This window comes from Lucilia sericata, unplaced genomic scaffold (genome assembly GCF_015586225.1).
Source record: "Lucilia sericata isolate MDLA Ls3-8-SP2 unplaced genomic scaffold, ASM1558622v1 Contig000804F_arrow, whole genome shotgun sequence".
In the NCBI taxonomy this organism is placed as follows: Eukaryota; Metazoa; Arthropoda; class Insecta; order Diptera; family Calliphoridae; genus Lucilia; species Lucilia sericata.
In genome coordinates this window covers 55,950-70,078 of record NW_023994796.1, presented here as the reverse complement: position 1 = coordinate 70,078, position 14,129 = coordinate 55,950, and the positions used below count along the sequence as shown (strand labels likewise).

Genomic DNA, 14,129 nt, shown 5'->3' with positions numbered 1-14,129 from the left:
AGTAATGTTCAAAAATTCGAAAATAATTTCGAAAACTCGATCTTAAGTTCGAAAAAATTTAAAAGCTTTAAAATACTCTTTAAATCATGAGGATTTATAAAAATATAGTTTTAGTTGTATTTAAAAGCCCAATTTAAGATTTTAGAAACAATTTGGAAAATTTTCAAGAGTTTTAACTCATTTCATAAAACATGTTCGAAAACTCAAAATTAAATTCAAACTTTACTTTGAAGTTTCTGCTAAGTTTAAAGCTTGTTTTAAACAATATTTTTCACATAAATTTCTGTCATTGTCATAAAGTTTAGAAGATTCAAAACAAATTTTTAATCTCATAAAAATGTTCACATGAAAATCACTCCACATGTTAACTCGCAGAAATTTTTAGCGTATCACATGAAAGTATATCTTTGTTTTTATAAAAGTAATAAAAACTCTTAAATATTCTCGAAATTAGTTTTAAAATTAGTTAGATTTTCTTATAATTACAGATTATTCTTTTTTTAATTCCAATTTTTATTTTAATTCGAATTTTCAAAACAAATTTGTAATAGCAACTAGTGATTGTCTTTTACTACGGGTACACACTTAATATATATTTATTAAATACATTAAAACAAAATAGGAAATTACAAAAACCACATTACATAGGTATGACATATTTATATGAATTACAGTGTTGTAACGAATACCACTCACGTCAGTGACTGATAGAGCCTAATTAATATTCATTTATTTATTTTGCATACATTTTTTTTAGTGACTAACTTACATATGTGCAATAATTTAAATGTTCAATGAAAAAAAAAAAGAAGTAAAGAATTGTTAAAAGGATTAAGAAACAAACAAAATTTTGGTCTAGATTTTTTGTTTATAAAAAACACACTTTCCAGGCAAAAGTTTTTGTTTGCCTTTGTAGATATATATTTTTTTAAAATTAAATAGTACAAATTTATTTTTAATTATTTTAAACACTTTGTTTTTTTGGGTGTTTTGTCATATTCCCTCCATTAAAAAGCCTTAATAAGTATTTTTGTTACTATTTTTTTTGAAATGGTTTTAGAAATTCTTAAATTTGTTATAAATTTTTCATTTTAATTTTTTAGTTAAATTTTTTTTACTCATAAGATTTTTTTGTTGGAATTCGCAAATTAGTATTATTTAGTATTTTAAAATATATATGCAGCAAACTTTTTTCTTAACAGTTTTCTTCTTTTTTTCTACTTTAACATTAAATTATTGTACATATATTTATAAACAAAATATAAATCATTCATAGTTAAATTAAAATAAACAAAAAAAACTTTAAATGCTATAATAGTAATTATTGAAATGCAAACAGAAATATTAAGATTTAATAAATATACATACAGTTATATACATACATACATAAATATATATAAAATAACAAGCGATTTCATATATTTTTGAGAGTAATTTATACAGTTTACTTGCAACAAATGGCAACAACAACAACACAATCATCTAAAAATTATAAACATAACCAATTAACCAAACTCATACATACAACTTCCTTTTAATTATTACTCTACAACAGCAACAGTCTTAATATTAAATATGTAAGAGAAACAAATCAATTACATGTTTTTTTTAGTTTTTTGTTGATTTTTATGTTAAATAGTGATGTGTTAAAAAAAAAATGTTTTTCAACTTTGTTAGTTTTTAAATAATTTTATAAAAAAAAATTATTTGTTTCGTTCAAGTTTATATACAAAAATTCTTAATTATGTTTGAAAATTATACAAAAATTTAGAAACATTCTTTAATTTTGAAAATAGTTTGAACATTTTTATGAATTTTTTAAAATTTTAAATCCATACCTAGATTAAAGATTAAAAGCTTAAGCTTGTTTTAAAGCTGTTATTATAATCTCTAAATCATTAAGATTTTAAAGAAATTTTCGAAATTTCGTAACTTATATTCGAAAAAATATTTAAGCTTTTAAATAATCTCCAAATCATTGAGTTTTCATTTTAATTTCATTCGAAAACAATGTCTTACATTTTCAAATTCGAATTTGAAAATTGTGAATTTTTCTTGAAATTAAGTTTTTTTTTTAAAGATTTTTCTAAAATTTTCGAATTTGTAGGCAATTTTTTATATTTTTCATTTTCGAACTTAAAAAATTTTCCAAATTTAAGATCTATTTTGAACATAAAAGTTCGAATTCGAATATTTGAAGTTTTATTCGAAACCCCTTAAAAACATATTTCTTACATTTTCTAATTTCGAACTTTAAAATTTTGAAAATATTTAAAAAATTTTTCATAAGTTTCAATCTGCTTTCAGTGTAGTTTCAAAATATTTACTTCTGTTCAAAAAATCGAACTTAATTTCGAATTTTCAAAACTAAGTTTTCAATGTAATTTCAGAATTTATAGCTTTTAAGAAATGTTCGAAAATTCGAAATCATGATCAATTTATTTTGAAATATCGAACTTTTGTTTTGAAAAATTTTGAAAACTTTAACATTAACACTAGATTATGAGATTTGAAATCATATTTGTAATCAATTTCAAACATTTTTCAATTTCGAACTTTAAAATTTTGAAAATATTTTCAAAACTATTTCATTTAATTTCAATGTACAAAGTTTTTAATAATCGAACTTTTATTTTGAAATATTTTGAAAACTTTAAAATTAACTCTCAATTATGAAATTTGAAATCAATTTCTTACATTTTTCAATTTCGAACTTGAAAATTTTGAAAATATTTTCAAAACTTTTTCAAAAGTTTTGATCTAATTTCAATGTAGTTTCAAAATATATACTTCTTAAGACATGTTTGAAAATTCGAACTTAATTTCGAATTTTCAAAACTAAGCTTTCAATGTAATTTCAGAATTAAGAAATGTTCGAAAATTCGAATATTTTAACTCTAAATCATGATCAATTTATTTTGAAATATCGAACTTTTGTTTTGAAAAATTTTGAAAGCTTTAAAATTAACTTTAAATCTTGAGATTTGAAATCATATTTGCAAAATCGAACTTTAAAAAATTTGAAAATATTTTCAAAACTTTCTCATAAGTTTTAATCTACTTTCAAATATATGTATACACTTCTTAAGACATGTTCGAAATTAAGTTCGAATTTTCGAAACTGAATTTTCATAAAACAATAAATTTAAATGAACTTTTCAACAATTTCGAACTTAAAAATTTTTAAATATTTTCCCCCAATTTAAGCATTTTAAACATTTTTCGAAAATTTATCGATTTTCTAAAATTTTTCGATTTCAAACATAAAAATTTTGAAGAAATTTTAAAAATTTGTTTCAAAATTCGAACTTAATTTCGTACATAATTTTAATGTTTTAAAACGATCTTACAATCATAGGGATTCATAAAAATATAGTTTTTCATTTTCAAAAACCAAAAATTTTTAAAGAAAATTTAAAAAAAAGTTTGAAATTTTAAAAAAATCTTAAAATTTTCATGAATAGTACAAATGTTTTTTAATTTTAAAATAAATTGTTAAAAGTTTTCAATTTCGAAAAGAAATAAATTTTTGAATTTAAAATTTTTGACACTTATTTTAAACTGATTCTAAGAAGTTGTTTCGGAACTAGTATGCGTAACATTCAGCAATAACTAGTGTCAAAGAACTAGTTCCTTGAAAACTCTTTGGAAGTCTTTTACAACCACAATAATGTTCCCAGGAACGGGTTCTACAAGTAATGACGATATCACTAGTTCCAAAGTAAGTGTTTAAAAATCTGAAGTGGTTCTCTTTGCTCTAGTTCTAGAACCAGTTTTTTAGGAAAAGTTCTAAAATTTTTCCTAGAAATTTCATAGTTTTTTTTTTTGTTAAAACTAAAAACAAACAAATAAGAAAAATTTTATAAAATTTTTTTAAATAATTTTTAAAAATTTGCAAATTGTGTAAAATTTTAAAAATTTCCACAAAAAGTTGAAACTACAGACATTATTATTTCACAATTTTTTCATTTAAATCTAAAATTTAACTAAAAAAAAACATAAAACTTAAACTAACAACATCACATCATAATTAATAAAATTAATTTTGAAGAAAAAACCAACAACATTACATAACACAAAAAAAAAGAAGAATAAGAAAAAAGATGCTTTATTTTACTTAATTTATTTTTATATTAATTAATAACATATTTATTTTTTATTGTTTATTGTTTTGTTAATAAAATTTATTTATTTAGCTTTTTTTGTTTTTCTGCCTAATGCCTGCTTTTGTGTTAAAATTTAATTAAGTTATATATTTTAAAAATTTTCGTTTAATTTATTTATTTTAACACTATTAAAGGAATAACAAAAATGTCCTTAAAAAAAAACAAATAAAAAAGTGAAAAAAAAACTTTTTAGTAATGTTATTTAACTAGTTTTATTATTGTATTTTTAATATATATATTTTTTTTTCTTAAAAACAACTTGTTGATATAATATAAAGAAATAAACCCTACTTTATAAACAAAATAAATTTAACAGAAATAAACTTACACTTGAAAATGTTTAATAAAATAAATAAATATACCACTAAGAAATAAAACCTAAAACATACTACCAATTATATATATATATAATTCTATATATATATATTTATTATTAAAAAAAAATCATTATAAAACAAAAATTATTCAATTTTATTTTCACTACAATTAGTAAATTTCAGTGTATAAATATTAAAACAACAACAATAAAATAAAAAACAAAAATTATTTATTAAAGAGAACAGAACTTTTTAGTTAATAGGTTACAATTGCTATTAAAAGTAAAATAATGATACATAAATGAAAACAAAAAAACAAAATGAAATTAAACAAAAAATTAATATTAATTGTAATAAACATTTTATTTCATTATAAATTAATAAAAAAAAAAAACAAAACGAAAAGAATATAAAATAAAAAAATTAATAAAACCAAAGAAATTCTTATATAAAATGTTTTAATTTTTTATAAAATTTTAAGTTTTAAAATAGTACTTTCGTACTAATATTCAATTTTTTCAAAAAAAAAATTGTAATTCACACCCATTTTGACAAGTTCAGAAGTACATATGATCGCTCTAATTAAAAGATCTTATAGATCATTAAAATAAGTTGACCCTAAGCTGGACAATGAAGGAGAAGATGGACTACCGCCGCCTGTTCATCCTTATTTCGGTAACTTCTACAGAAGTTATTATACGGTAAACCAATGCGCTTAGCGTGGTTGCGAAATTTGCAGTGGTCATTTTTGGCCGATATCATATTACCCATCTGAGGTCTTTTAAAAGACTAATAAAATAGGCGGTTCTATGTGGATCCATGTTGAGCCACATCATTCTAGAGATCGAGCAAGTATGTTCCCTCGACCAACGACTAATGCTCAAAGATTGCGAAATTTCAATAATGTGACTTTTTATGGCAGATAGTGGAAACCCATAGAACTGGTCTACATCCAGTTCACTTAGCATTGTTCCAGTTATTGCCAAGGTATTAGCAATATTATTGCCTTATGTAGTACCGAGTTACGTTCGAATGTCTCGCCTTCTCGCTGAGAGACACCCAACATTCATGGACAAACTGTGATGTAGAGAAAATAATCAGGAGCTTAATAGCAGCTTCAGTTTAAATTCCAATATCTCTGTTAAATTACCTCAGCCAATTTGACGCCCTCTTGGTCGCTGATATTTCAGCTTGGAGGTTACTTCAAACGTTATTGAGTCTAAATGAGATTTTAGTCCCACAATCTTCAATGAACTTTCTTTGTCTTGGATCCATCTGTATACACACGGAAGCTATTGTAGACAAAAGAAGTCATTCTTGAGATGTGATATTGGAACTGCCTCGAATGAGACGCTTCCGGGATGCAGTAATCAACTGCGTGAAGGGGTTGCGTTATAAGATCAACAATCTTCGCATGACCCCTAGAACAAGTGTTTTATTTGCCAGTCAAACTTAATCTGACAGCAGTGCCGATTGCAATTTGTTTGGCTACGATATCCACTGGAGGCCAGTTAAGCAAAGCAAACAACACCTTTGTGGCAGTTGTTCTCATAGCACCGGTGATGAGAAGAGTAGACGATCTCATAGCCTATTTCAAGATGATGTCTGTATGAGGCTTTTTCAATCGCTTACCACCATACGACCATATTGGCTTGTCAACAGCCTCAAATAGCCAAATAATATTTTTGAGGTTTATACCCCAGTGCAAACTAATGGGCTTTTTGCTCTCAAAAAGAGCCTTTATGGTCTTGGAACTATAATCATAACGGTATTTAGGCAATACCATGATGAAGTAAAACATTTGGTTCATAGAAACTGCTAATAACAGAAATAACTTTCCAGCCATTGCCATACTCCGCAAAGGACATGACAAAAACATGCTCCACTTAACATTATGATAAGTTGAGAACCACGTAATCCATCCATGCATACATCAGACTAATCTCAAAACAACTCCCTTGTTTAAATTATGGACATCTGACGAGTGGAGTGGTCCGGAGTCTGTTCGATTCTACTTGACTGTTTACGCGCAGTGAACTACCACGTTAACTAACCAACACTGAACATCAAGAAGTGAAACGCTGTCAAAAAGTTCTTAAGTCTACAGTCAGTTGTTAAAAAGCGTCAACGTTTTATTTCAGTAAAAACGCATAATAGCTCCGAAAGAACCCAGCAAACACAGACCAGCAAAAATTAAAAAAAAAAAAAAACGAAATCCAGAGTACCTTTTTAAAGGAATTAGCTGTTTTAAATCCGAATCCGGCGTTTTGTATTTCGACTTTCGGATAACATACCGATTTTATAAATAAAGTTATCTTTGCGTCTTAAATATGACCATAATTGGAGGTTTTTAAAACTTTTGACAGGATTTCCAAATTTAATCTTTCAAATCACTAAATCTGCTGTTGCATTTCCTTGTTATTGTTTTTGTCTATTTATGCCCTACACCACTATAGTGGGGAGGGTATTATACGTTTGTGCTGATGTTTGTAACACACAAAAATATTGGTCCTACACCCACCTTTAAGTATACCGATCGACTCAGAATCACATTTTGAGTCGATTAAGACATGTCCGTCCGTCTGTCCGGCTGGCTGGCTGGCTGGCTGTCCATGTAAACCTTGTGCGCAAGGTACAGGCCGCATTTTTCAAGATAATTTGATGAAATTTGGACCAGGCATGTTTTTTGGCACAAGGACGAAGCCTATTGAAAATGGTTGAAATCGGTCCATTATTTCACCTAGCCCCCATACAACCGTACCACCCGATTTGGGCTTTTTATGCCATAATTACGTCAAATATGCTATTATCTCTTTAAAAATTGGCACAAATAAGTTTTATATAAGTATAAATGACACTGCAGATTTTCGTAATGATCGGCCCTTATTTGACCCTAGCCCCCATACAAACCCCCCTTCAAAAAATGTCTTAAACGTCTAAAACTGACTTGTAACCATTTGTATCGCAATGAAACTCAACATAATTAACTATTATTTAACAATATATCCTTTTCCCAAATTTAATGAGGATCGGCCCATGTTTGACCTATACTCCTACATAAAGCCTCATTTAGAAAATCTGTTTTTTTTATCAATAAATTGCTTAAATACTTTGGAATTAAGGTAAAATTCAACATAAAAGTTTCTTTGTGAAAAATTTAAATTTTTAAAATATACTCATGGTGTAGGGTATTATATGGTCGGCCATGCGCGACTACACTTTCCTACTTGATTTTGTATTACTTACTCCTTAGTTAATCTCTAATGTCAAAGATTAAACTTATTCTTTCACTTGCATTCTATTACATCAACTCTTTCCAGTTTAGTTTTCATCTTCTTTCCGTAACGCGTGGTCGATTGTGGGTAATAAGTTAATAAACTTTAAAATATTTTTTAAATAAATTTGTCTTCGCGCTAATAACATCTTAAATATGACTATAATTGGAGGTTTTTAAAACTTTTGACAGGATTTCCAAATTTTATCTTCCAAATCACTAAATCTCCTGTTGCATTTCCTTGTTATTGTTTTTGTTTACATTTTTTCATTTCTCTATTTTCTATTCTCCTTTTTTTGTATTATTTACTCCTTAGTTAATTTCTAATGTCAAAGCTTAAACGTATTCTTTCACTTGCATTCTATTACTTCAACTCTTTCCATTTTAGTTTTCATCTTCTTTCCGTAACGCGTGGTCGATTGTGGGTAATAATTGTGTAAATTTATTAAAATAAAAAAAAATATAATATTAAAAAAGTTGATAAATTTATATAAAATGTGTTAAAAATAGAGCAAATATCAAGTGTAAATGTTTAATATGTTTTAAATGCAGTTGTCAGTTGTTGCTAATTTTGTTTATTGTTTTGCTATGAAATGTCGGCTGAAATGCAATTAATACAACAGCGCAGCCGTCGTCGGTAAATGCTGTTTGCGTCGTGAGTGTTTATAAAAAAGCAACAAAGTGTATGTGTGTGTGTGAGTAGGCAATGAAATGTGAGCAAAATGCTTTTTAATTTGTTGTTAGAAATGATCTAAGTAAAGAAAGCTCACTTGTTTACAAAAAAAAAAAAAAAAATAAGTTCTTTTAGTTTCCGTGGTTATTAATGAAAAAGGAAATAGAGCTTTTAATATTTATGTTTATCTACGAAACGGAAATTTTAAATTTGAAATTGTAAAGTGATTACAAATTTAATTTTAATAGAATTAAAGTGAATTTAATGGAATTAAAGGTAAGTAATTAATTAAAATTAATAAAAAATTTAAAAATATAATATATTTTATTCATAAGATAATATGATAATATGATATGTACAGTAATTAAATTAATAATGATTAACAGAGAGCATGTAAAGTATGTAAATTTGTGTTTAAAGTTCATTTTTCAATTGAAAATCTTTAGCTGTAATATGAGGATTAAGGCTGTGCCAGAAATCAACTCTATCTTGATAAAGTTTTTTATCGAATTGGAAAACGTTTGAGTCTTCTTCATTTTTATTGCCTATTTTGGCAAATAATACTGGATAATCTTTAGTGGGAGACCATTTAGGTAAATTACTATCGGTAGGTGTAGGATTACTATAAATAAAAAACGATTAGTATTTAAAAATAACAAAAAATAATTCAAAACTTACCTCGTTTTAGCAAAATTAACCCACAAGGAAACCATAATTTCTCTTACTTTCAAATCATTTTTACTAGGACTGGCACTCACGAATAATTCGCGAGCTATAGGGAATAAATATTGTAATTCTTCAGCATGGCAAGCGCCTAAAGCAAGAAAATTCATTAATTTAATATTTTTTATAATAAAAAGTAAACAATTTATATTAATAAATTACCATAAAACATTTCCCGGCCTCCTTTGAACAATTCCGAAAAACTAGCTGCTCCTTTGTGTTCAAATAAGTAAACATAGGTGGGTGCCACATTTTTGGGAGCTGCTTTATAACTTTTAAGACGTAAACGTAGGTACTCATCAATACCCGCAATAAACCAGCCATCAGAAATTAACTATAAATCAAAAAAACAAACAAAATATGAAATTTTTCAACTGAAATTTGATTAGAAATTTTCGAAAAACTTACATCTGTTATATTTTGATGATTATTACGATTATAATCATGTCCATTTCTAAAATAGAAAGCTTCCAAATCTTCGGTTACTTTAGTTTGTTCCGTCTGTGATAAATGATCGTAATTAAGTACTATGGGTAAAACATCATGGAATTTTTCTTTAAATTCATCCAATAAACCGGGAAGATTTAATAAAGAGGCCGTTTTTAATAAACCTTCTTCAGAAGTGGCTCCTATCATTAATGGCAAAGAAAAACCATGAGGTTGGGCTGCCTCTCTAGGATAAACGGTAAGGAAAGCTTGTGGATGTTCAGGTTCTACAACGGGTGGGTAGGGTATCATAGGATCAAAGTCCCATTCCTATAGAAAATCATACATTATCTTTCTATCCTTATTATTTAAAACAAAATTACTACTTACAAACAAATCATAAACTGTAGCCACTATATCATCTACAGGTTTTTCTCTTAAACATTCCAACATCTTAGGCCAATCACCATCACTGTTACAACCTACCAGTTTAGCCATTTTCTTAGCTCTTTGGGCGGCCACTCCTCTGTGAGCTGGCTGGGCCCAGGGATTGAAATATGTACCCGATTGGGCAATACCTTTGTGGAATAAACCTTTGGATTTTTGTGACAACATATGATAGGTAACACTAGCTCCTCCCGCACTTTCACCAAAGATTGTTACACTCTTTGGATTGCCACCAAAAGAGGCAATATTTTCTTGTATCCATTTCAAGACCTCCAATTGATCTTTCAAACCAAAGTTACCGGGGCAATCAGTAGTTTCGGTACTTAAGAAACCCAAAGGACCCAAACGGAAGTTGGCTGATACTAAGACAATATCATGATTTAGCAGGAAATCTGGTCCATAGAAACTGCTAATACCAGAACCACATTCCCAGCCACCGCCATGAAACCAAACCATTACTGGCAAGGGTTCATCAGTATTGGGCACCTTTTGGCATAGAAAAAATGGTAAAATTATAAAAATGCATGTTTAAATATTAAGTAATAAGTACTATTACCTCTGGTGTATAAACATTTATATACAAACAATCTTCGCTGCCTTCAATTTCCATATCACGTCTAAAGGGATCACGTTGTCTACATTTAGGTGAATCTTCTATAACCTGTTTCTCACCTTCCCAGGGTCCATATGGTACAGGTGACTAGAATAATTACAAAAAAATTTAATAATATCAATTTTAAAAGTTTAAATTTTTATTGTAATAAAAATTCAGATAAATCGTTCATACAGAATAGTCCATATAATAGTAACTACACAGACTAATCTATAGGATTGTACATAGACTTGTTCATAGACCAGTCGAAATACATATATACAAGTCTCCAATCTAGTTTCTAGATTAGTCCACAGACAAGTTTACAGACTTGTAAATAGATTAGTTCATAGACTGGTCCATGGACCATATAATATGTCGTCCAAATGTTAGTCCATAAAATAGTCTACAAACTAGTCTATAGACTTGTATATAGATTACACAGTTTATAGACTGGTTCATAGACTAGTTCATAGACGAGTCTAAAGAACAGTATATATAATAGTACATAGACTAGTCCACCGAATAGTCCATAGGCTAGTTTATAAATTAAACTATAGAATTGTCCTCATACTACTTTTTACACTATTATATAGACAGGTCCATAGACTAGTCTATAGACTGACCCATATACTAGTCTATGGATTAGTCCAGAGAATAGTCCATAGACGGTCCATGGATTTGTTTAAAAATTAGTCCATAGCATGGTCATCTAGTCCATAGAATGGTTACCAAAACAGCAGAAGAACCAGTCAAGGGTCTAGTGTTAAAATAGTTCTCTTTCATATACCTCAAAAGTATTAAACTGTTTTATACTTTATTTAAAATTTAATACAGATTTTAAATTATTTTTATCTAGATTGATCCAAAAACTTGTTTACATTTTTTAGGCCACGGAGTGTCGATTAATTTTGTTTACATTTTTTCAAAATTTTAAACAACAAAAAAGTTTCTATATTCATTAAAAAAAAAAATAAATGATTTACTTAACAATACAAATTTTATGCAAATTTATTCATTTAGATAATTTCTTACTCTACTAAAATATTTATATAAAATTCAAAAATTTTATATATATTTTCCATTCGATTTGCTTATTAATTTTATGACATAGTAATAGAGTTTTCGTTAAACTTAAACATTTACAATTCCCATTATTTCCCACGTAGTAGTTGTAAATTGATTTCGTAATAGTTATTGTGTACTTTTTTGCGGTAATTACCCTTTTTTGTTGATAAATAAAAATAAAAAGAAATTGTTATAAAACGTGCTCTGTTTATTGAAAATTTATTGTTTTGTTTTGCAGGTGAAAAACTTTCCGCGAAATTCTATAATTTCAATAATAAGAATAAAGTTTATACGGTAATTCCCGTTTTAGGAAAGTACATATAGGTTTTTATTTTCTTTAATTGTTTTAAACAAGAAATTAGCTTAGAATGAATTAAAAGAAAACTAATCTATTTTAATGTCTTGTTTTAATAGAATTTCTTAGTACCCTATATCATTAATCCTACATGTACCTTAAAGTATACCAATCGGCTCAGAATTACCCTCTGAGTAGATTATGTAAACCTTGTGCGCTCGCTACAGGTCGCAATTTTCAAGATAATTTGATGAAGGACGAAGCCGAACATTATTGAAATCGGTCTATTATTTTACTTAGCCCCATACAACTGTAACATACCGCCACCTCCCCCCCCAACCCCGAATAAAGCTTTTGAGCTCATAATTATGTGTAAAGTGTCGGTATCTCTATAAAAATCTGCAAAACTTGTATAAGTCGTAAGAATGGGGCCTAGAAAAATCACTTAGTAAAATAATTCACTTAAAAACACTAGTATCTCACGATCTGAATAAATAACTTTAATGTAAACGTAAATCCCTCTACCAATATTTATAAGGAAAGGGCCATATTTACCCTTGCCTCCCGTATAATCTCGAAATCGGTCTATTATTTCACTTTGCTTCATAGAACCGTGCCCCCGAATAGGGCTTTTGAGCTCTTGAGCTTACTTTTGTATAAGTCTTAATGTTAATGCCGATTTTCGTAATAATGGGGCCTCATTTGACCCCCTAGAAAGACCCCTTCGGAAAATGACTTAAAGGCTAATAATTCACTTATAAACACTAGTATCTCACGATCTGCATAACTCATTTTAATGTAAATGTAAAGAATTCTACCAATATTTATAAGGATAGGACCATATTTACCCATGACCCCCGTATAACTCCTCTTTAAGAAAATCACTTGTTTGTCAACAAATTGTTAAAATAGCTATTTCGGAATGAAGACAAAAAACAACTTAAATGCTTTATGATTAAAAATAATCCAAATTTTTTACATACTACTCACTGGTGCAGGGTATCATATGGTCGGTCATGTCCGACTATATCTTCTTACTTATTGCACCAAGGTTATAGTTACTAGTAGATAGTAGGCCAGACACAAATTTTCAGTTCTATCGGTCAAGAACTTCTTCATTGTTTCGTCATAAACAAAATATTTTTTAACACTAAAACATTATTAAAATAGTAATTTGAAGCAAATAGATTTTTTTTAGTACAAGTTCAAACGATTATAACTTTCATTTATTTAACTAATTAAATTATTAATTGTTAAATTGCTAATATTATTGTTTATTTATATTTGTTTACTTAAAACACGCATTAAGCACTTTACAGCAATTATTACTCTTGTAATTGCAGTTGTAAACAAGCAATACCTCATAAGTATCTTTTTGAATTGTTTTTTTTTTGTAATTAAAATACAATAAAAAAAATTTAAATTTCAGCATTGAACACTTGTCACAGTTTCTAATTTTAACAAACAAATTCATTTTAAAAAAATTTGTATAAATCACTTTTAACAAAATTTTAGCAAACTCATGTTTTATAAACAATTATAATCTTTAATCTTTTCACAGATATCAAGACAAACACACACACACACCTTAAAGCGTAATTCTCCTACAGGTGGTTTAGCATAAGGTATTCCCATAAATGCTCTCATATGTCGACCCAAATGGGTCAACAAATGACGACCCACCAAAATGCCTCCGTGTGGCAATTTAACTTTTAAATTGGGTGATGTACGCGCCTCACAGGTCTTTAAACCAATTTGTAAACTCAAGCATATCGTTAGGGCAAATATCACAATAAATTTGAAAAAATTAAACGTTAAACACGAGTACCGATCCGTTTGTTTATTTGACGACATCTTGTGTGAACGTATTAAGAACTCAGACTGAGGTTTTAAGTTGGATGTTGTCGTCGTTTATTAACTTTTTCGAAAAATCTTGGCTGATTGTTATATTGTTGCGTTGTTGTTAGTTTTGTTGCTGTTGTTGCTATCGATTATTGGCGCTTTACATTGTGATTCAAGTTGTAGTATTTTTTGTTTTTAGAATTCTCTTTGTATGTGTAAGGTGTATAATTTTAAATTTTGTTTAAAAATAATAATAAATTAACGAATTTGTTTATTGTAAAACTAGGCATTTGTATATTTTTTATC

The 14,129-nt window shown here is 27.7% G+C and overlaps 1 protein-coding gene across 1 annotated transcript; it reads right to left on the bottom strand.

The window, feature by feature from the left end:
* Positions 1–8,735: 8,735 nt before the first annotated feature.
* On the bottom strand, positions 8,736–13,880 carry LOC119608189 (venom carboxylesterase-6). Its single transcript, XM_037962516.1, has 7 exons — positions 13,569–13,880; positions 10,583–10,726; positions 9,970–10,512; positions 9,562–9,909; positions 9,316–9,487; positions 9,109–9,244; positions 8,736–9,052 (listed from the first exon to the last, which is right to left on the bottom strand). The coding sequence occupies exons 1-7, from the start codon at positions 13,833–13,835 to the stop codon at positions 8,845–8,847; spliced, it is 1,818 nt and encodes a 605-aa protein (XP_037818444.1). The 5' UTR covers positions 13,836–13,880; the 3' UTR covers positions 8,736–8,844.
* Between the last annotated feature and the right edge of the window lie 249 nt (positions 13,881–14,129).